The sequence below is a fragment of the Lampris incognitus genome, chromosome 12, assembly GCF_029633865.1.
Source record: "Lampris incognitus isolate fLamInc1 chromosome 12, fLamInc1.hap2, whole genome shotgun sequence".
In the NCBI taxonomy this organism is placed as follows: domain Eukaryota; kingdom Metazoa; phylum Chordata; class Actinopteri; order Lampriformes; family Lampridae; genus Lampris; species Lampris incognitus.
In genome coordinates this window covers 12,317,001-12,340,257 of record NC_079222.1, presented here as the reverse complement: position 1 = coordinate 12,340,257, position 23,257 = coordinate 12,317,001, and the positions used below count along the sequence as shown (strand labels likewise).

The 23,257-nt window shown below is 45.8% G+C and overlaps 1 protein-coding gene across 2 annotated transcripts in view; it reads right to left on the bottom strand.

Annotated features, from left to right (window-relative positions):
• Nucleotides 1-23,257, bottom strand: part of vav2 (vav 2 guanine nucleotide exchange factor) — a 288,662-nt gene that overhangs the window by 62,977 nt on the left and 202,428 nt on the right. For both annotated transcript variants that reach the window (XM_056290387.1, XM_056290388.1), the window contains exons 3-4: nucleotides 19,685-19,743; nucleotides 5,278-5,346 (exon numbers count right to left, since the gene is read on the bottom strand). In XM_056290387.1, the coding sequence (XP_056146362.1) occupies nucleotides 5,278-5,346; nucleotides 19,685-19,743 (128 nt within the window). The remainder of the gene's footprint in view (nucleotides 1-5,277; nucleotides 5,347-19,684; nucleotides 19,744-23,257) is intronic.

Here is a 23,257-nt window from a genome sequence, read left to right as displayed (position 1 = left end):
GGCATAAATAGCTCACTTTAGACGAGGTCATACAAAATACTTAACTAACAACTAGTAACTACCTGAATTAATCATGACTTGCAGTATTAATGAGTATTTATAAAACATCCATTAACACATTCACTAACCATTGGCGCATGTCTTGCTTTACAAATCCTTTACAAAAGATGAATTCAGTGGTTACTAATACTTAACTAATGCTTCATAGTGTGTAGTTATAAAGCGTTACCCACTTCATTTGTCACTTGAGCATACACACAATGACAGTCACTGTCTGCATTTCACCCATCCTAGCTGTGTAGCTAGGAGCAGTGGGCAGCTGCCGTGCAGCCCCCGGGGACCAACTCCAGTTATTTCTTTCCACTGCCTTGGTCAGGGGCACAGACAGGCGTATTAACCCTAACATGCATGTCCTTTTGGTGGTGGGAGGAAACCGGAGCACCCGGAGGAAACCCACGCAGACACGGAGGGAACATGCAAACTCCACACAGAAAGGACCTGGGACAGCCTGGGGTTCAAACCCAGCACCTTCCTGCTGTGAGGCAAGAGTGGTAACGACTGGGCCACCGTGCCGCCAGGGTGCACAACGCATGACAGCCACCCCCTCCTACCACACAAAACCAACAAAATTTTTATGACTGACCCCCAAACCCTTTCAATTTCCTAATCAAAAACAGTCTCCGACTGGCTTTCTTACATATAAAATCAACATTGTCCGTGAAACTCAAGTTGTCATCCAAGTGTGCTCCTTGATACTTAAAACAGTTGACAATTTCCACTGATTGGTCACAAAGCGTACGCGACGGGCGTGGGTCTGCGTGGTTTAAAATAAGCTCCTTCGTTTTCCCAGCACTGATTTGCAGGAAGCTGGGTTTACACCAGTGTTCCAGCTTGGAAACACTGGGTAATGTAATCAGAGACAACATCGTTCTATAAAAAAGACCAACTTAGGCCATTTCATCAGCGTATGTGAATAGCTTAAAACTGCTGTCCCGCAGTTTCATCTCGCTGGTGTACACAGAAAATAATAACGGTGATAAAACGCAACCCTGAGGTGCCCCTGTGTTTAAAACAACCTCATTAGAAAGTGCTCCTTTACACAGACTCTTTGTGGGCAGTCAGTTAAAAAGCTCTTGACCCAGTGCACAAGGCCCCCATGAGCCCTAAGTCCAGAAGCCACTGCAGGAGTACATGTCTCCACATCATATTAAAAGCTGAGCTAAAGTCAATAAATATGATCTGTACATATGCCTTAGTCCTTTGTAGATGATTGGCAATGATGTTGACCATGGTGAGAGTAGCGTCCTCAGTCCCCCTGTGTGTCTTGTAAGCAAACTGTAATGGGTCCAATTGTTCTGCTATGGATGAGGTAAGATGTTTGCTGACAACCCTGCTCTTAACCAATACAGATGTTATATGTCATGCTTTATGGATCTTCTTCCTCTCTTGGCTGCTTCCGTAAGGGGTCACCACAGCAGACCATCCGTTTCCATCTCTTCCTGTCCTTTGCATCTTCCTCTGTCGCGCCAACTACCTGCATGTCCTCCCTCACCACATCCATAAACCTCCTCTTTGGCCTTCCTCGTTTCCTCTCCCCTGGCAGCTCCATATTCAGCGTCCTTCTCCCAATATGCCCAGCATCTCTCCTCCACACGTCCAAACCATCTTAATCTCGCCTCTCTTGCTTTCTCTCCAAACCGTCCAACCTGAGCTGTCTAGGGCTGCTCGGTTACGGCAAAAATCATAATTACAATTATTTTGGTCAATATTGAGATCACAGTTATTTAACATGATTACTGGAAATATGCTTTTATTGAACTTGAAAAAAAAACTTTTTCTTCCCAATTGTACTTGGCCAATTACCCCACCCTTCTGAGCCGTCCCAGTTGCTGCATCTTAGCATCTTAAATCTTAGTTTAAATCTTAGCTTGTATGTATGTTTATATTTGTGTAAACATAGATAACTGTTCTTTCATACATTCCATCTGTTATTTTTGGCTGACCACTAGCGATCATTGTGTAATAACTGCTTACACTTACATGTCATACTGGAAATGCATGGTTAAATGCTTTAACACCTTTTTCTTGTGCAACAAATACACTTTTGTATACATGCTTTTGCATTCACATTTAAATTAAACGATGATATTTTTCCTCTCCTTACGCTGTGAAACATCACATACATATTTTACACATTTCATATTATAGAGATGATGCTTTTTGATTCAGTTCTTTTTTGATAAAGGGGTTTGAATTCTCAGGTAAATAAAGTTTTGACTATAAATTGAACAGAAAAGTGATAGGATCCTAACTGGCCAATCCATACTGACTTTTCATGTCAAAAGTGCCCAGGGGGGTAATGGAGCTACATGAAGTGCAGCAAAAAGATATGAAGGGTTTGTAACAAGATTTACTCCCGAATAGAAAACTATCTGTTTTGTTCAGAGAGGAAAAAGTCCCTTGGCGACAGTGTCCAATCCACCCCATTTCATGCTTTGTCAACTCCAGGATGGAGTCGTTCCAGCAGGAGAGAACTCGGCGTTAAGCGATGTGAAGGGCTGACGTTACAAAGCCACAGGGTGGGATCAGGGCCCAGGGTTGATCATATTAACCTGGGCAGCTTCAGTTGGGCGGAGACTGGTCTCCGCTTAACTCGCATGCTCACTTTGAAACATATGGCCGAGCAAAATGCAAATATGAGCATGCATTACACATGCGTGCCTGCTCTTATCAAGGGATCTATCCTGTTCATCGGCCAGTGGTCATTTCCAGATGAGCTGCCGCTGCTCGCCTCGGGCCTCGGTTCTCAACCCTTGACATGAGTTGCTCTGACATGATACTGTTAATATGGAAATCATCTTGCAGGGTAGGTGACCTCGACTCAAAAACCTACATGAACCTACACTTAACTGATAGGAAACAGAACAGAACAAAACAAAACATGAAACAAATCAAACTTTAAAATACAACAGGTAACACTATAAAATGGCAAATAGCTACAAATAGCTAGGGTTGGAGGAGGCAGAGGGCCATCTATTGTTTTAACAAAAAAATTCTAACACCTCAGAAATTATCCCTATCGGGCGTCCAGATGACATGGCAGTCTATTCCGTTGCCTACCAACAAGGGGGTCGCTGGTTCAAATCCCTGTGTTACCGCCGGCTTGGTCGGGCGTCCCTACAGACAAAATTGGCTGTGTCTGCAGATGGGAAGCCAGATGTGGGTATGTGTCCTGGTCGCTGCACTAGCGTTTCCTCAGGTAGGCCGGGGCGCCTGTTGGGGGGGGGGGGGTAGCGTGATCCTCCCACACGCTACGTCCTCCTGGCGAAACTCCTCACTGTCAGGTGAAAAGAAGAGGCTGGCGACTCCACATGTATCAGAGGAGGCACGTGGTAGTCTTCAGCCCTCCCCCGATCGGCAGAGGGGGGTGGAGAGGCGACTGGGACAGCTCAAAAGAGTGGGGTAATTGGCCGGATACAATTGCGGAGAAAAACGGGGCAAAAAAATCCACAAAAAAAAAGAAGAGAGAAATGATCCCTACTATTCCAGAATGGGTCTGTGGTTAAAATCATCATCATTCTCTCGCCAGTCTCACAGTTCAGTCACATGCTAATCGTAAATCAGCCATGTAACAATATTTCAGGCTAATTAATAAGCCTGAGTACAAGGTTATTGCTAGTTTAAATGTGTCCAACTGCATTTGGCGCAGGACCCATTGATGAATCAATTATGTGTCCATCCACTGACGACGACGAAACGCATGCATGCTCTCTGAAAAGGTCAACCTCCGCTGTGCTGCAGTGCAGCCTGATTAATTCATGAAGGCCCGGCCCTCTGCACCTACAGGTTAGCAGAGGAGCAACATGCTGTAGAAGTACTGACCGTTAGCTCGAGCTCTGAGCTGCTGATCAGAGCAGCAGACATGGACGGAGTGACCATAATCCACTATTCGACACACATGAGAGGCTGCAGGTTAGATGTTTGGGGGTCGAACAAATAGAAAGTGATCAAAACCTGCTATGGCATTTATCTAGAAGCTGCTGCTCTCCACTTTAGGATCTAATTGATGCCACATGATAGAAAACAGCCTAAACAATGTACTACATTGCAAACTAGTCGGGACCTTATTCTCTTATTTTTGGGGTTACAACGTTTTCTCTCTTTATTTTCATGGGTCCTGCTTCCTCTCTGCGGTTAACCCCCCCTTTTTTTCCCCTATTTTTCTGCCCAATTGTGACCATCCAATTACCCCACTCTTCCGAGCCATCCCGGCCACTGCTACACCCCCTCTGCCGATCCGGGGAGGGCTGCAGACTACCACACGCCTCCTCATGTGGCGTCGCCAGGATCACGCTATTCCCCCCGAACAGGCGCCCCGACCAACCAGAGGAGGCGTTAGTGCAGCAACCAGGACACATACCCACATCGGCTTCCCACCTGCAGACATGACCAATTGTGTCTGTAGGGATGCCCGACCAAGCCGTAGGCAACGGGGATTCGAACCAGCGATCCCCGTGTTGGTAGGCAACGGAATAGACCACTACGCTATTCGGACGCCCCTGTTATTCCCTTTTAATATGTTCATTCTGTGTGCTGTATTCAATAAATATGTTTTCCATGCAGATTTCTAGGTAAAGGCCCATGATTCTGATCTAGCAGGGCTGGGTGGTGGTCTACACTGTACCCTAATCCAGCATTAGCCTGCTTTGCTGGCAGTCCCCCTCTGCTAGCAAAATTGCATTCCTCATCGCCTCGAGAACGGCACAATCATGTATTCAGTAGGCATGTGCCTATAGCTCGCACGCTGTACCCTCCGCCTCACTTTCTCTTCATGATGAATGACACCTATCTCAGCACGGCGCCTAATAATTCTCCATTAATCAGGGAGGGCGCGGACGCTGTCATTACTGGAACGACTGTCGATTCAGAGCCCTCCGTCTCTTTCACACCCACCCACCTACCCAACCAGGCAGGCAGGCAGGCAGCAACCCAGCCAGGCATCGAGGTAGTCGGAAAAACGGGCAGAAAGGCAGGACGCCAGAACACTACTGGTGTCACCATAGCAACAGGCAGAGTAACGAAGGGCGAGGCATTCGTGTAAACAAACGGCTCCGAGAGAGACGGCAGAATCGGTGGCTGCAGTTCACTTCAAAGCAAACCCGCACCTGTCGAGGCGTTGCACACGCTTTGTGTGTCTGTGCAATGACTTTTTGTATCAATGTGTGTGTGTGCATGTGTGTGTGTGTTGACGAAAGCCCAAGCTGAATGCATACTTACTCTGCCAGCTCCTCAAGGCTTCGATACACATCATCCTCGTTCAGAGCTGTGTCCTCCGATGGGAAGGGTCTGAAACACACACACACACACACACACACACACAATGAAATTGATCAGAAAACAATGTATAACAATGTATCAACCCAGCAGTAGTATCACGCGGCAGTGTTCCAGGCATATAAAGCATGGGTGGGGACTGCAGTCAGGTGCCATCAGTCAGGTTGTCACTCTCAGCTCCAACAAAAGGATGTTGTTTTTCAAAGACGCATCCCTCACACACACACTGTGCAAACAAAGCGAGACACTTCTGACCGACGCAAATCTTATATCGTCAAAAAGCCAACTTTTCAGAAATCCAGATAAATAGCCTTTATTTAACAGAGGGATACCCATGCACGTTACGATGTTTTTAACCATGGATCTTATCTAGGATTCATGGGCGCTGCTGCAGAAGCTGACTGTAAGTTCTTAAAGAGAGACTGACGCGACCTGTCTGAACACATTTTCTAACACTGGGAGTTTGAATCATAACCGAAAATAGGCGTGGTTTTATGAATTCAATGCTACTGGCTACTGTCTTCCTGACGTCGCCGCGCTACTGCTACCGCTCATGTACGCCAACATGATAACTGACCGATAAACGTCGATTAAATATCATAATTCGGTGAGTATTTTGACTTCATATCTCATAATCTGTTACAAACAACAACAACACACAGGTACGTGGATGTAAAGTTTTTATTTTAGGGGTTTTCAACATGAGCGGTAGCGCGGTGACATTTGACATGGATCCAGTTATCCACAGCTCTCATACGTAGTGTAGAGGGCTGTGTAACCCTATATGCAAATTGACTGGTGTCTACATATCCACCGGCACAATTTCTCTGTGGTCACATTCCAACTCGGAACATAGCCTATCAATAGGAGTTTTCAGGTTTTGATGTCAGTATCACTTTAAGTTGAATCTTGGTCACACAATAAGACCTGTAATATAGTAAACACTGAACTTGAAATTGCAGAAACCCAAATAAGATATAAACTGCGGGTATCCCCACCTCTTATAAACAATACAGCACAGTACAGTTGCATAACGACTGAAACCGACAACCGGTTTCATATGAAAATAAGGGCGTGACCATTAACTAGAGCTTCACATGCCATGTGTACTGTTCACAGGGGATTTGGGAATGTTTGCAATCAGAGCATTGTAAGATGGTGACAGATGTACTCTTAGCCCCCCCCCCCCCTCAGTTCAGGGATGTTCGGGATGACTCCCGGTTCAAATCAGCGTTCCTCCTTATCAAGGATGTGCACATCCTCATCCCTGAGAGAGTGGCCACTGGCCTGTAGATGGGCGCAGACTGCGGAGTCCTGGCCTGACGTGTTAGCTCTCCTGACATGAGTGATGAAACCTATCTGTCAGTAAAGGTTGTGTCCAGATGAACTGATTCAACCTTCTTTGATTTTCTTAACCTGGATTACTGAGCATGCATCAATACAAATACAAACCCAAATTCCAATGAAGTTGGGACGCTGTGTAAAACGTGAATAAAAACAGAATACAATGATATTCAGGCATCAAATTCAAAATGAGTGAATATTTGCAACAAAAAAAAAACTACAGTTTTATCAGATTGAACATTAAATATCTTGTCTTTGTAGTGTATTCAATTGAATATAGTAGGTCGAAAAGGATTTGCAAATCATTGTATTCTGTTTTTATTTACGTTTCACACAACGTCCCAGCTTCATTGGAATTGGGGTTTGTAAGACACAGAAAATCTGAAGGCAGGATAACAGAGTTGTTGTCTGGCAACAACTCGGTTGGGTAATCTTCATTGGGTTACCTCACCCAGAATCGCCGTCTAGTTAGATAAAATCAATCTAAGCATTGCTCACTGTAAAAACCCACAAAAATGTTGCTGATTTTGATGACCAAGCAAAATTTATATGTGAGTCTTTATATGTGGGTCTTTTGCTGATTATAATCAGCAAAATTTATACGTGGGTCTTTCCAGTGAGCAATCCTTATATTGATTTTATCTGACTAGACGGTGACTCTGGGTGAGGTTACCCAACTAAAATGACTGAGGTAATGCAGGTGAAAAGTCCAAGGAAGAGGTGACTAAATACTGTAACTATACTCCTCACAGGCCTTACTGAAACAAGAGGTGCGTGTAAATCAAATTTGTTCACTGCCCAATCATGGATTGTAGTAAGATTATCTCACCATCTAGTCAGAAAGGCCATACAGACTGATGGACCTGTGCCTGATTAAGGCCTTTAAGTACAAGACATGTTAAATATCAAACACTCCATTAGGGATATGGAATACTGATTGGGGGTAATAGCATCATCCTCCCGCTACGTCCCCCTGGTGAAACTCCTCACTGTCAAGGGAGAAGAAGCGGCTGGCGACTCCACGTGTATCAGAGGAGACATGTGGTAGTCTGCAGCCCTCCCTGGATCGGCAGAGGGGGTGGAGTAGCGACCGGGACAGCTCGGAAGAGTGGGGTAATTAGCCGGATACAACTGGGGGAGAAAAAAAGGGGGGAGATGAACAAATAAATAAAAACACTTGAAACCGCAAGGGGGGCGAAAAGTTGTCTACAGCCGCTTTAAAAAGGACATCGGCAAATGGGATACCCTCGGGAAGAGGCAGAATGTTAAAATGGATGACTAATCAATTCACTTCTTAAATAGGTGGATTTAACTCTAATCTTTTCTCTCTCAAGAACTCATTAAAAAGCTTGACGTGTAATGTAGAGAGAGGGAAAAGGCGCTTAGGGAAGTAAAATGTGTGGTCTGTGCATGTCATCAAATATGTATTGGCTGGGTATCAAACATAGCTTGCTCTATAGCTGAGTAGTTAAAGCCTTATGCACATGCTGCGTTTATGAATTTGCCACCTGGGGAAATGTGAAGTCATCTGTGAAAGACCTATCCCATTTCCACGACCTTTAAAATGAATGAAAAAAACAATAACTTGCTATCTAAACAAGAACTTTCAACTAGCTAGCTAGCTAAAGGCATTAAGAATCATGTCAATTTTTCCCATCACCCTGCACACGGGGGAGCTTGCATTATTTCAATGTGAATTATTTCTACTGAGTTAAAATATATATCTCGTTCACGGGTACTTTACTGTGAGGTGATTCTAAACAAACAAATTTTCATTTCTTTGTTTTCCGTATTAGTTGACAATGCTAACAACGTTATCGATATTTTTACCGGGCTGACCGCTGTTGTCAGGGGGGAAAAAAATCACCCAGGAATAAGATAGGAAAATCTTTCTCTTCCCAGATATCTACTCATTTACATATTGGATGCAATGGGATGTAAGGAGTTATGCAAGTTCCCAAAGGTCACAGTATTCACTTACATCATCCACTCCATTTCAAGAAATTCAAGGAAGACAAAAAAATGATTTAAGTAATTAAGTCCTCGACACTCTTATACTGTTATAACCAAATGTTATAACCTGAAAATACACATAAAAAAGGAAAACCATAAAACTAGGGAACTCCACCTAATCGCTTTAGTGTGTGTGAACTTCATATGCGGTGTTGATTAGTGTGTATGTCGATGAGAGTGTGAGTTAGCGTGTTCCTGTGTGTGTCTCCCTGACATCAGCAATTAGCCTCATTGGAATTAATTAAAGGAGTGACCAGTCTAAAGGAGCACGTCAGGCATCAGGTTAATGAACGCTCAGCTTTGGTAGTCAAAGGTCAGCTTGCCATTCCCAGGTAGAGTGTACGCTCCCTCTCTCTCCCTCCCTCCCCCCATCCTTCTCTCTCTCCCCCTCCCTCTCTCTCTCCATGCCTCCCTCCCCCCTCTCTTTTGCTCTCTCTCCCTGCCTGCCTCCCTCTCTCTCTCGCCCCCCCTCTCCCCCCTCTCTCTCCCTCTCCCCTCCTCTCAGTCTCTCGCTCTTGCCCCCTATCTCTCTCTCTCTCTCTCTCTCTCTCTCTCTCTCTCTCTCTCTGAAGGTCAGCTTGCCGTCCCCAGGAAGTGTACTACTCTCCCCCTCTCCCCCCCTTGCTCGCTCCCTCCCCCACTCTCACTCTGTCTCTCTCTCCCCCTCTCTTTGTCTCTCTCCCCCTCCCTCCCTCTCTCTCTCCTCTCTCTCTCTCTCACACATACACACAGTTTACTAACAGGCTGTATTATCTGTCTGCCATTTTCTCTGATTAATTTGCGTTCCAGTAAGGTTGGTGTACATACTCCCACTTCGTTAAAATAACTGTAAATTTAAGCGTTGTGGATAATCATACAAAACTTCCCACATCTGATTTATAACACTACTGATATAAGCACACCATACAACACAGAGTGTGTTATCTCAGGAGCACAATAACAAATCCACATTTGATGAGGCCCTCCGATGAATTGCTTACTGTGTTAGATGTTGTTAATGGAGTCCTGCAGGCCCAAATTTAATTACGCAGTAGCTTGTGCAGATATGCAGTCATATGCACAATCTTCATGCTTTTTAATGGAGTTAAATGCTGTCTAACACTTTAGTGCTGTGCTTCTCATTCTTCCTGCATGATGCAACTTGATACAAGCAGACATATGCATACATAATACCATGATAGGTTTGCTGAGGTGTAATGGAGAAATAAGTTTTTAATTATCATTTTAAAGCTTATATTAATTTTATGATAATAATAATTATCCCGCGACCCTGAGAGCAGGATAAGCGCTTTGGATATTGAATGGATGGATGGAATAATTATCTTTATTATTACTACTACTATAAAAGCAATAACATCAGTATCATCATTAACATTATGGTGACCATCAGTTGTATGACTCTCATTGTAGAATGATTTTTTATTTAAACCCCCCTTGTTCTCCCCAATTCCGAGCTGTCCCGGTCGCTGCTCCACCCCCTCTGGTGATGCGGGGAGGGCTGCAGACTACCACAGGCCTCCTCTGATACATGTGGAGTCGCCACCTGCTTCTTTTCACCTGACAGTGAGGAGTAGTGGGGGACGTAGTGCGTGGGAGGATCACGCTATTCCCCCCAGTTCCCACCCACCTCCGAACAGGTACCCTGACTGACCAGAGGAGGCGCTAGCGCAGCAACCAGGACACATACCCACATCCGGCTTCCCGACCGCAGACACGGCCAATTGTGCCTGTAAGCCAGAGGTAACACGGGGATTCGAACCAGCAATTCCCGTGTTGGTGGGCAATGGAATAGACCACCACACTATCCGGACGCCCTCTAATAGAATTTTGTAATGCTATGAGTTCTGAGGATGTCATTTTAAACTAGGAGTTTTTCTCCCCTCAGGCATTTTGATACCCATTCCCAGCATCACGTGATGTGAGCAAGCAAGAGAGCAATAACTGAATTGGTTTCAGTATTTTTAATCAACCTGAGCTAACCAGCTCTGTGCATCAGTGAACAAGGCAAGCGACACATCGCTTGGTTGAGAAATCACTCTCTTTGACTCTTCTTTTGCAATATTTAATAGACTTGCTTCACCTCAAATCTGTTTTCACTTGTCAAAATCTGCACGAAGGTTTACTGGCTTCCCACTTCAGTCTCCAGGACGGACAAATGTAAGACTGATTCAAGAGGCTGAGCAGCAGCAAATTCTGTATGAACGCGACAATATTAATCATAATACAATTTAGATAATCACTACTATTTGTCAAGAAAAGAAAGGGACGGACACACCTTCAACACACCTCCCTGCACTCCACACGAAGATGCCAAAAACAACACAGTCAACGCCAGGCGAGGCCGCCGCCAGCCCGCCCTCGGTGTTATCAGAACTGCCGGTCTACATGGGCTAGCAGTTAGCTTAGCCTGCCCTGCTTCTACGTCCTCTCAGACCGCCCTCGGTGTTACCTCCTCGGGCACAGCTCCAGGCAGGGCCGTGGTCCCCGGGCCCACAGGACGCGGCGGACCAAGCGCTCCCAGCCATCAAACAAAGACACAGCTTAGACGCAGATGTGGACAAAGACACTGCATGGACGATACTGGGTGGCGCCGCTGCAAACATGAATTCGCACTGCCATCTTCCCACACCAAGGTGTGGCAGCCAGTGTGGCCCATGTGCCATCAGCTCGCCAGTACATAGTTTGTACCCTTGTTAAAATGGGATCCTCAGACCAAAGTTAACACAGGCGGTCTAAGTATCATCAAAGCATATCACCACATTGTTCTACAATTATATATATGTAGTCTGCCTGACAAACGAGTCCCCACATTGGCATTACGGTTCAATCTTTTCGCCTGATTGAGTTGTTTCCAACACATGTGTGTTTGCTACTGCACCAGTGTTCAACCCACCCGGTCAAAAAAAATCAATAGTGGTATATGGAGACTGGAGAGTGTCTCCAACCATGTTAAAAATAACAGTTATACAACCTGACTTTATGGTCCTGATGGATAAAACAATGATTTATTACTGGGAAAATGTTAGGGATAAATGTCAGGGATTGCAGCTTTAATACCCAGTGCCCAGCCTCCTCTCTGCTCTCTTGATTACTTCCACCATACCAATACACCACAATCTGCATGCGATAAAGTCAAGTGCTTTTTCACTGCCTGTGAGGGGGGAAAAGCCACTGTACTGTAAAGGGAATCGATGACACGTAGGTGCTAGACACTGCAGTTGTGTGCTAGTCCCACTGAGCAATTATTGGGAAACAGGAAACAACAATGTGGCTGTTACGTGTGAAAGTAGCTCAAATGGTCAGTGCAGTAAGTTGTCTCGGGTCCCAAAGCCCAAACCACAGCTTTGTTTCTGCAGGGATCGATAAAGCGCTGAAGCCCCGGCCAGCTAGAGCGCTCTGCAGTATATCGTGCATGTCCACCCTGCTGGTCCCTCAACTTGGCTCCTTCTCGCCCTTTAAGCTACTCAAGCAGGGAGAGCAAAATTTTGATTTCTGTCTCAAAACTGATATGGCTCGGGAGAGTCGTGTGCTAGGGTTGAAGTATGACTCAATTCATATGCGTGCCTGAATCAACTTCACAACACATGAGTGTGAAACACAAGATGGATCTAATTAGTACACACACCGCATGCAAAGAGCACACTATATGGGTAAAAAAAATGCGGGCATATGCATAGTAATGCGCACTGGGAGGAGACTGTATGAATGCCTAATGTGTCTAATGTTACTGAGTGGCATGAGGGGGGCACAAGTGTGCTGAATGCTGCTGTGAGGCACGGGCGAGGACGGGGAGAGGGAGGGAGGGAGGGAGGGAGGGAGGAGGGGAGGAAAAGTGCAGATGGAGAGATGAGAGGAAACATTCTGATAGTGCGCCTGCGAGTCCCGACTCCTGCTGTGAGCTGCAGCCTCATCATCTGCTCCCCTCCTTGCTGCCGAGATCAGCCCTCACACACACTCTATAACCCTGACCCACTGAGGCAAGTCGCACGCATGGGCACACAGACACACACACAGACACACACAAACTGAAGATGCCACAGGGATCAACGATGAACTAGGACACATCCAGACTAGGGAAAGTGTGTGTGTGTGTGTGGGGGGGGGGGGGGTAAGGTGAAGGTTTGGGAAGGTTATATGAGGACAACTCAGATAAGCATGAGGACAGATTGAAGTACCAGACCAGCGGATGTAGTGCAGCTTATGTCATAGATAAGCTGTGGTGAACACAAGGTCAGATCACGGTAGCACATATGCAGATATGAACAAGCAGTCTCAGGACAGGGAGGATTCATACTGACAGACATACAAAGGTAGAAATAGGATATGCTTCTTGGTCTCTGATTTTGATTTTTTTTTTTTTACATTTTATTTTATTTTGGTATACTGTATTCAAGGTTCAGCGTTTTCGGTTTTTTACCGATTTTCACCAAAAAATACCCAGATTTTTTTTTTTTAAAGGAGCAGATCGGTTTAAACTGATTTTCACCCGGATTTTATGTTTCCACGGATCCAAACATTGTTCCTGTTCGTGTGAGGTTATGTAACAGTGTCCTCTTGTGGCGAAATTCGGCATGCTGGATGGCTTTGAAAAATAAAAACCGAAAACGCTGAGCCTTGACTATATTAATCCCCATGGGGAAATTCTTCCTCTGCATTTAACCCATCCTAGCCGTGTAGTAAGGAGCAGTGGGCAGCCGCCGTGCAGCACCCGGGGACCAACTCCAGTTCGTCTTGCCATGCCTTGGCCGGGGGCACAGACAGGAGTATTAACCCTAACATGCATGTCGTTTTGATGGTGGGGGAAACCGGAACACCCACAGAAGACCCACCACAGACATGGGGAGAACATGCAAACTCCACACAAAGGATGACCCCCAAGTTTGGACAACCCCGGTGTTCGAACCCAGGACCTTCTTGCTGTGGCTGTGATTTGATTGACATTTTTGTGACACATGTATGTATGTATGTATGTATTGTGTCCCAATGTGGTAACATCCTACAGACCAAACACGGGAGGTGACCTTCGGCATCTGTATGGCAAGTGTCTCATAGACTCCAATGTGTAAGTTGAGCTTTGACTTATAAGTACATACGGATTTTGTGGTTTAAGCTAGGTAGCAGTTAAGCTGCTGTGTCTCATGCAGACGGGGACCATGATTGCGCCCGTCTCAAACAGATGACAAGGGGCACCAACTGCGTCATATATCGACATTTGGTCAACAGTATCAAATAATGACACCATGGGTTGAGAGACCGGGCTCTGTGTGTGTGTGTGTGTGTGTGTGCGTGGGTGTGTGTGGGTGTGTGAACATGAAGCCTACATCAGTCTGGCTGACATGTAGTGGTAGAGACACATAGGGCCTGATCATATGACAGTTCCAGTGTGGAGACATCAAAGCGGGGGATCGATGGGTTTCAACAGGAAGTCAATGGACATGCCTGTGGAACAATTACATATATAGATCAGGGAAAGTGAGGTACTCAGTCCATACTTGCTCTCAGTGGACTGATATCTGTCTCATCAATGACACAGGGGCACAGGATGATTGTCAGATCCTTTGACATTGAGAACGTCCTGTCCAAAGAGCGAAGGCTGGCCAAATCTAATCCTAAAGCCTATTCACATGAACATCTTGTTTTAGCCTACTTATCTATTGTGTTCTTATCCTTACCTGTGTAACTGTTATGTAATTCATTTAAATCTTGCCTGCTAATCATAGTGTTACCATACTATTTATGGCGTTACCATCGCTCATCATCGGCCGATTCTCCGGGGTCAGATCGCAATGGCAGCAAGCTAAGTAGGGCACTCCAGATGTCCCTTTCCCCAGCGGCGCCCTCAAGCTCCTCCTGGGGGATCCCAAGGCGTTCCCAGGCGAGATTGGACATGTAGTCCCTCCAGTGAGTTCTGGGTCTACCCGGGGGTCTCCTCCCAATTGGACGTGCCCGGAAAACCTCCAAAGGAAGGCGCCCAGGAGGCATCCTAATCAGATGCCCAAACTACCGCATCTGGCTCCTTTCGACGCGAAGGAGCAGCGGCTCTACTCCGAGCTCCCTCCAGATGTCTGAGCTCCTCACCCTATCTCTAAGGCTGAGCCCAGACACCCCACCAGGAAACTCATTTTAGCCGCTTGTATCCACGATCTCACCCTTTCGGTCACTACCCAAGGCTCATGATTTTTACCATTGTCTTGTTTGGGATATACTTGGTGATGCTGATTTTAAAAGTTTTGTATTGTCAACACAGAGTCTATTTCTGTATATAGAGTGGTAATACATGAGCCAATCCTGGCAAGTGCTCTCGTACCACAAAATGTGGAAGTAATCTGGTTTCACTGCTGCTGCAGTAATATGGGCAAACATCTTCCATGCCATTCTACTATGCACCACATGTTTTAACTGGTTCAAGTGATGCAAAAAAAAAAAAAAAAGACGACATACCACATAACTGTATTCTGAAAATGTCACAAAAAGGCATAAATTCCTATTTCAGCCTTAATCTTTATGTTTTATTTCACTTTTTTTCATTTTGATGTTTTTATTTTGATATATACTCTATTGATCCCCAAAGGGAAATTCTTTTCTGCATTTAACCCACCCCAGCTGTGTAGTTAGGAGCAGTGGGCAGCCGCCGTGCAGCACCCGGGGACCAACTCCAGTTCATCTTGCCATGCCTCGGTCAAGGGCACAGACAGGAGTATTAATCCTAACATGTGAAACCGGAGCACCCGGAGAAAATCCCCAGCAGACACAGGGAGAACATGCAAACTCCACACACAGGATGACCAGGGACGACCCCCAAGGTTGGACATCCCCAGGGTTCGAACCCAGGACCTTCTTGTTGTGAGGTGACAGCGCTAACCGCTGTGACGGTGCACGTTTTTGGTTTCACAACCATATCTGTAAAGACACACAGATCCCAAACTACGTTGATGTCTCAATGCTAAATAGCACAATTATTCAGGAGTCAGTGAAGCAATGTGATAGGGTGGCAGAGATGTATGTATGTGCCCCTTGTGCATACATGGAGGTACAAGGTCTTTTCGTTTTTTGGTCATATTGGGAATCAAAGCCTACCCCTAAGAATGTTTCGGACATGTTTTTCCCTTTAATTAATGTATTTCCTACATAATGTATGAAGAAACAAGGACATTTTATGACTCTACTGTGTGTGTAAATTATACTGCTTATGGGGCAACAGTGTCACTATATTCTCCTATAACTAATACCTTTGAGCACAAAAAGGAAGCAGGGCAGGGCTTTCCATCTACACAGTATCCACCATTTACTCGTTCTCACTGAAAAGGGGAAAAGGCCAATGATAACTCATGTGATGCTGCAGATAGAAATACGATGCCTGTATGTTATGTGACAACTGCAGTAAAAACTCGACAGGGGTGCTGGAGCCAGACTGGAAAGGAACGACAGTTCTTTAGACCTTTTGGCTGCACTTGCCCTACACAAAGTTACCAATGAGTGGATGAGGAGACCCTGTAGAAAGGCCAACTGGGGTCAATGCACATAGTACGTACAATGTAAGCACTCCACTTAATTGCTGGGTGCTAATCATGTTTAGAGCATATATATGTCCTTGGACCTCATCACACATTGTCATATCTCCATGCCTTGTGGCAAATACGTTATGCTGGAGGGAGCAAGAGACAGACATTAACTCATGACTGGATGAAAGAGAAATTACCAGATGAGGTGAACTCCTTGTTGTGTACACACACACACACACACACACACACAATGATGGGCACGTGAGCATCAGAACTGGACCATGGCGCAGTGGAAGAAGGTGGCCTGGTCTGATGAACCATGTTTTCTTTTACATCATGTGAACGGCCGGTTGCATACGTGCTGTTCACCTGGGGAAGAAATGGCACCAGGATGCACTATGGGAAGAATGCAAGTCGGCAGAGGTAGTGTGATGCTCTGGGCAATGTTCTGCTGGGAAACCCTGGGTCCGGCCATTCAAGTGGAGGTTAATTTGACACGTGCTATCTACCTAAATATTGTTGCAGACCAGGTACACCCTTTCACGGCAACAGTATTCCCTGATGGCAGTGGTCTCTTTTGGCATGATAATGCACCCTGCCAAATTGTTCAGGAATGGTTTGACGAACAAGACAAAAAGTTCATGGTGTTGCCTTGGCCTCCAACTTCCTCAGATCTCAATCCGATTGAGCATGTGTGGGAAGTGCTGGAAAAACAAGTCCAATCCATGGAGGCCCCACCTCACAACTTACAGGACTTAAAGGATCTGCTGCTAACATCCTGGTGCCAGATACCAGAGGACACTACAGAGGTCTTGTGGAGTTCATGCCTTGATGAAACTCCTCACAATGCATGGAGGGTTCCACCTGAAGTCCAGCAGCATGAGACTGTACGATAAGCAAAAAGATGGGGGCAGAGGGTTAGTCAGTGTCAGAGCCAAATCCAGGATGAAACAAGGAACATCCACGCGTACAAAGCCCCTCCATGGGATGTACCATCGACAGATCGAAGATGTCAGCGATAGAGAAATCCTACCAGTGGTTAGAAAAGGCTGGACTGAAGGACACCACAGAGGCTCTGATCATAGCAGCACAAGAACAGGCACTCAGCACCAGATTGGTTGAAGCAGGGGTCTACTACACCAGAAAAGACGCAAAATGCAGGGTATGCAAAGATGCCCCTGAGACAGTCCAGCACTTAGTAAAAGGATGTAAAATGCTAGCTGGGAAAGCATACACTGAAAGGTACAAGCAAGTGGCTGGGATAGTGTACAGGAATATCTGTCCTGAATACAGACCAGAAGTCTGTATGAGAGACATCACCAAAGGTGGTTTAGAATTGCAGAGCTAAGATCCTGTGGGACTTCAAGTTCCAGACTGACAAGCAGGTGCTGGCTAACCAACCAAACTTTGTGGTGGTCGACAAGAAATAGAAGACAGTAGCCGTGATCTATGTAGCAATCCTGAGCAAAGGCAACATTAGGAAGAAAGAGCTAGAGAAATACCAAGGGCTGAAGGAAGAACTCGATTGGATGTGGAAGGTGAAATCCACAGTATTCTCAGTGGTAATAGGAGCACTAGGAGCTGTGATCCCAAACCTGAGATAACGGCTCCAGCAGATTCCAGGGACATCATGTGAGGTCTCTGTCCAGAAGAGTGCAGTCCTAGGAACAGCTAAGATACTGTGCAGAACCCTCAAACTCCCAGGCCTCTGGTAGAGGACCTGAGCATTGGGAAGACACACATCAGGAGGTTTATTATTATCATTATTATTATTATGTGAAGGCTCACCTAGAACTAGAAGGAAGCAATTGGGAGTATTCCTGAACTCCCAATACTACCATGCCTACCACTGACAGACCTGGACAGAGAGCAGATAACGGCCATGCCCAATTAACCACCAGCTACAGCTAGTCTGCAATCACTCTAAACAAGCCAAAAAGACCAAGACTTTGGGGAGAGACGGAGGAGAGTGAAGGGGAGAAATGTGAGTACAACTTGTTGAAAAAGGAGACTTGGGTTTTTTTTTTTTTATCATATTCTGTGACGGAGGCATTGGAGGAAGAGTAACTCTGGCAACCAGATGGCGGAGTGAGAGATGACCATGGACATGGACAACAGATGAACGGTAAAGATAGCTTGATGCCTTGTTTCCCTCTTGTGTCTGCCTCTCCTTTCTGTCTTCCAGAGCGACCCCTGTTAAGTCTCCCAGTGCACTGTAAAGAAGGACCCCAACCAGGCAGAACCTCAGCTTGATTCAGCCAAATTCAGCCAAAAACCTATGTCTATATGGGAATATGTTGTTCTGTGCCTCTGTCAATTAAAATTAAGAACATGGCAGAAAAATCAATTGAGGCGTGTACTGTTGACCTGGTCGGAGCAGGCGGGCCGCGGACAGTGTCAGGCACAGTCATTCTTGACACCAAAATTGCAACCAGATTGACAATGACAAACCTTCTACCACGCCACTCCTCCCAGCACACAGCCAGTCGTCAAATTACCAATGTGCACAGCATGAGGAGAATAAATTAATTTGCCCCAGGAAAATACCATTATTCTGGCACATATCCAAATTTTGCGCTACATGCCTCTATGAAAACAGGGCCTCTGGTCTTCTTGCTCACTAAACCACCAACCTGCTGTACTTGGCTTGTATTAGAAGCCAGACAATATACCATTCTGTGGTGACTCACCAAAAAATTGCTTGTAACGACTTTTTGCTTGACTTCTGGCCCACAGATAGTTGATGAAAATCTAATGAAATAAACTCTTAAAAAGATACCTGCAGTCTTCTTTGTACTTAAGGGTAACTGAACAGTAATTATATGCTTCCCTTTGAACATTTGCCAATGCAAGCGGGCAGTGGTAAATCATCAGGCTGTGGTGTTTATTAATTGCAAAGGCCAATTTTCTCTCTTTCATTCTCGTGTTCCCCCTTCCGTTCCCCTTCCTTCACTTCCTGGCATGGAGCCCATGGGCACGCTCCACCAGCTCATTACCCAGCTGGAAAAAAATAGCTTTTTACACAGAGACATCGAGCCACTGCACTCCAAGGAGATTGAGCAAATGAAGAGAAATCAGAAAACCATTCCAAGCCACGCCTGATAAAGCAATTTGAAGGATTTTCTCAGCTGCACCACTATCCGGGAGAAAATGGCTACTGTGGCATACAATAAGATAGTCTGGCTCAAAAATTAGTGCTCACGATGTACTGCTTACACCGATGCGAGAGCAACACACTAAGACTGAGGGAAATCTTCATCCCTTGTAGCGCCACAGTAATTGTGTGCATATACCTCTGTTGTAAGATACCCTGGATAAGAGTGGCAGCTAAATATATGAAAATGCAAATTATAAGTTCCTCTAAAACTGGCTGCACATCTAATTTGTGGCTTTCATCTCAGACTGAGATTGAATGTGAAAAACGATTGCTCTGTTTTGTGCTGTGCCTGTCAGGGTGGTGAGTACAGCAGTGATGGACGTCAGACACCCACCTGATGCCTTTGATCTGTGCGATGCTGTGGTGCGAGATCCTCGACAGAGCCGAGATCACCTGAAACAAAGCAAAAGATAAACCGACTGTTAGCCGATGACAATCAACAACAAAAATCTTTATCACTGAGGGGCAGCCTTAAATAAGCTCTATGTGTCGACACGTCAAAGAGATGTTCAGTTCAGTTTGTCAGTTGGTCTTAGGGGTAGGGGAAAAAATCCATTCACCTAAAACTTGCGATTCTTATCTTCTACGATTCTGAATAGATTCACAAGGATGTTTCCCCCTTGTTGTCCCCAATTGCATCTGGCCAATTACTTCACTCGCTGCTCCACCACTTCTGCCAGGGAGGGCTGAAGACTACCACATGCCTCCTCTGAGACATGTGGAGTCGCCAGCCACTTCTTTTCACCTGACAGTGAGGAGTTTCGCCAGGGAGACGTAGCACGTGGGAGGATCACGCTATTCCCCCAAGCACCCCCCCCCCGAACAGGCATCCAGACTGCCCAGAGGAGGCGCTAGTGCAGTGACCAGGACACATACCCACATCCGGCTTCCCAACCACAGACACAGCCGACCGTGTCTGTAGGGACCGCCACGCCACCTGGGCTTCCCCAAATGTCGATTTTTAAAAACGTTTTTTCAGTCTTAAGTCGCCTCCTCGCTGCTGGCAATGTTGACTTGCCACGCACCTGTTCCAGCTTCCGGAAAACATGACAGTGGCTAGTCAGTCGCTGCTAACGTTAGTTCTCGGTAGCCTTTCTAAACATGGAGCAGCAACGAATTCAGCCGGTCCCGTCATCGTTGAAGACAACGTTTGGGCACATTTAGGAATTTACAATCTCCCGGGGAAGAAGGAGCTTGACAGGCCCCATTATGCAAGATGTGCAAGACGAAACTTCAGTATTTCAGGGCTACTACAGATGTTAGGTCTCACATCATATGCTACCACCCACAGTTGAAAGAAGTGGAACAACGACCTCCTGCAACACTACCAAACAACCAACGCACACCGCACCACTTTACCAAGCTTCCAGCCAGTTCTGAATGGGCATAAATAAATAAATAAATAAATAAAAATAACTAGATCCATCGCCTGTTTCATTTCATAAGACTTGTGCCCCTACAGCGTAGCTGACAATGAAAGCTTTAGATTTATGATCCAGACAACTGAGCCCAAGCACAACATACCACCGTGTCAGTTTATTTTTACTGAGAAAAGTTAGGTTTGCGTTTGTGTGTTCACATTATTGCAATCAATTGGTATAACTTTTTTCAAATATAAAAACGACACAATCTTATACACACTTTAGTCTGCTTTCATGCCATAATTTGCCAGATCTTGAAATTAGCAGCCCCAACGTACCAAATCTAGAATCGATTTTGAATCGAAAAATCAGTTTTTTGAATCGAATCGTGACCCCAAGAATCGAAATCAAATCGAACTGTGAGATTCCGAAAAATTCCCACCCATAGTTGGTCTGTATTGCATTCAAAGGCTGGCTGCACATGATGTGCGTTATCATAAGCAACCCCTCGCATATGCCCACACACTGGCACACAGCGACTGTAAGCACAATGCAGGCCACCACACAGACATACAAGAACACACTCATATGCAAGATCATATACACACTTAAACAGACAGACACACTCGTGACTGTCTCATTCTTTCAATTATTAAATTCTCCATCTTGTTATCCTTCACAGTTTTGTTTCCTCCCTGACTCCTCTCGTCTCCCTGCGGTGATACCACCCCAGCACAACAAGGTTAAAAGCGTGAGTGTATTCAGAATGATCTGAGGATGCTTGTGGGTTATATGTGAGTGGGCTTATGGCTGAGTGTTTGTCAGGGCTTACAGATGGCGTGCTTGGGGGTCTGCTGAGGCGAATAGCGGCAGACGATGAAACCTTACCCGAAAATGCACACTCATCCACACCCACAATAAGGGGCCATAGCTCTTCTTTTATGGCTCATTACCCTCTACAGGGTGCACTTTTGGTTCCAACACCATGGCGATGGCAGATGTCCCCCTCATCAGGGAAACTGTTGTCGAACCTTCTCGTCCCTGGTGGCCGTGCCTTCAACAGAAGAGCATCGCCTCTGCTGCGCCCATCTCTTCCCTGAACCCACTCTCCCTGAGTTTCAACTCAGTAACAAGCTTGGTTGTTTAACATTCAGGATAACAGTTAATGCGAAGAGGAGAGGGCCACTTTAGGGCAGACGAGTGCTCGCGTGAAACGACTGTTGACTGAGACTGCTCCCCCCCCCCCACACACACTCTTCCGCATTCGAGTTGTTATCAGGCTAAACATCAGCGGTTGAGGTGAGTGCGGTGATTACAAAGAACATTAACATGGCGACCTAAATGAATATGTACACATCTCATCCATCTACAACCAAACACTCTGTGGGAGAAACCTCCATGGGGCTGATGGCTAGAGGGGCTGATAAGGGGCCTGAGTCTGGCTAAAGACCCATGTAATGGGCAGTCATGCTTCGGTGACTCCAGTATGAGGCCAATCTGTCATTATATACCTCGGCATGAATTTCACCACAACTTCAAGAAAAAAGTGACTGAGTGAGTGAGGAAAGCAAGAGAGAGAGACAGAGAGAGACAGAGACAGAGACAGAGAGAGAGAAATAGTGAGAGAGAGAGAGAGAGAGAGAGAGAGAGAGAGAGAGAGAGAGAGAGAGAGAGAGAGAGAGAGAGAGAGAGAGAGAGTGAAGTCAAAAATTTGTTTTTTGGCTTTTTCCCCTTTTACTCCCCACCTTTTACTCCCCAATTCTACCCAGCCAATTACCCCACTGTTCCGAGCTGTCCTGGCTGCTGCTCTACCCCCTCTGCCGATCCGGGGAGGGCTGCAGACTACCACATGCCTCCTCCAATATATGTGGAGTTGCCAGCTGCTTCTTTTCACCTGACAGTGGGGAGTTTCGCCAGCGGAACGTAGCAGGTGGGAGAATCATGCTATATTATAAAATATATCAAGAATATGCTGAGGAGGATGCCAGGCAGTGTCCAGTCGCCACCTCAACAGCCCACTACCAGAGCCGCCCGACCAGCATCACAGTGTAAAAAAAAAAAGAGAGAGAGAGAGTTAACAGACTGGCATCCAGGGTGCTGGATATGTGTAGCTCCCTCTTCCAGGTCAGCCCTTGGTAAGCACGCTTAATAAATCAGTCCAGCTAAGCCCATTGTGCTGCAGGGTGGCATGCTGCCCAGCTGGGCATGCTGCACGAGTACCGCATATGGCATACTGCCCCAGTCTGGCTGGCAAGTCAGGCCAGAGTCAGTGGCTGAGTATTACGCCATGCCTCCTGTTAGCTGTGTTCAGTGTAGTGGCAGATAACAAATGTTTCATGTGATTTGGTTAAAGTTTCCATTCAAGCCAATTCTGGGCATCTTTGGTGAACATTTTTTCAGCATTAAAGTGTGAAAACAACTTAGTGAATGAGAGACGGTTGACAATCTAATCATTCTTCTCTGAAATACTTCCTGAATTTGATTTTGTAAATTAGATTTTTTTTACAGTAACGCATTTACGTGTAATGCTACATAAGCATATTTTC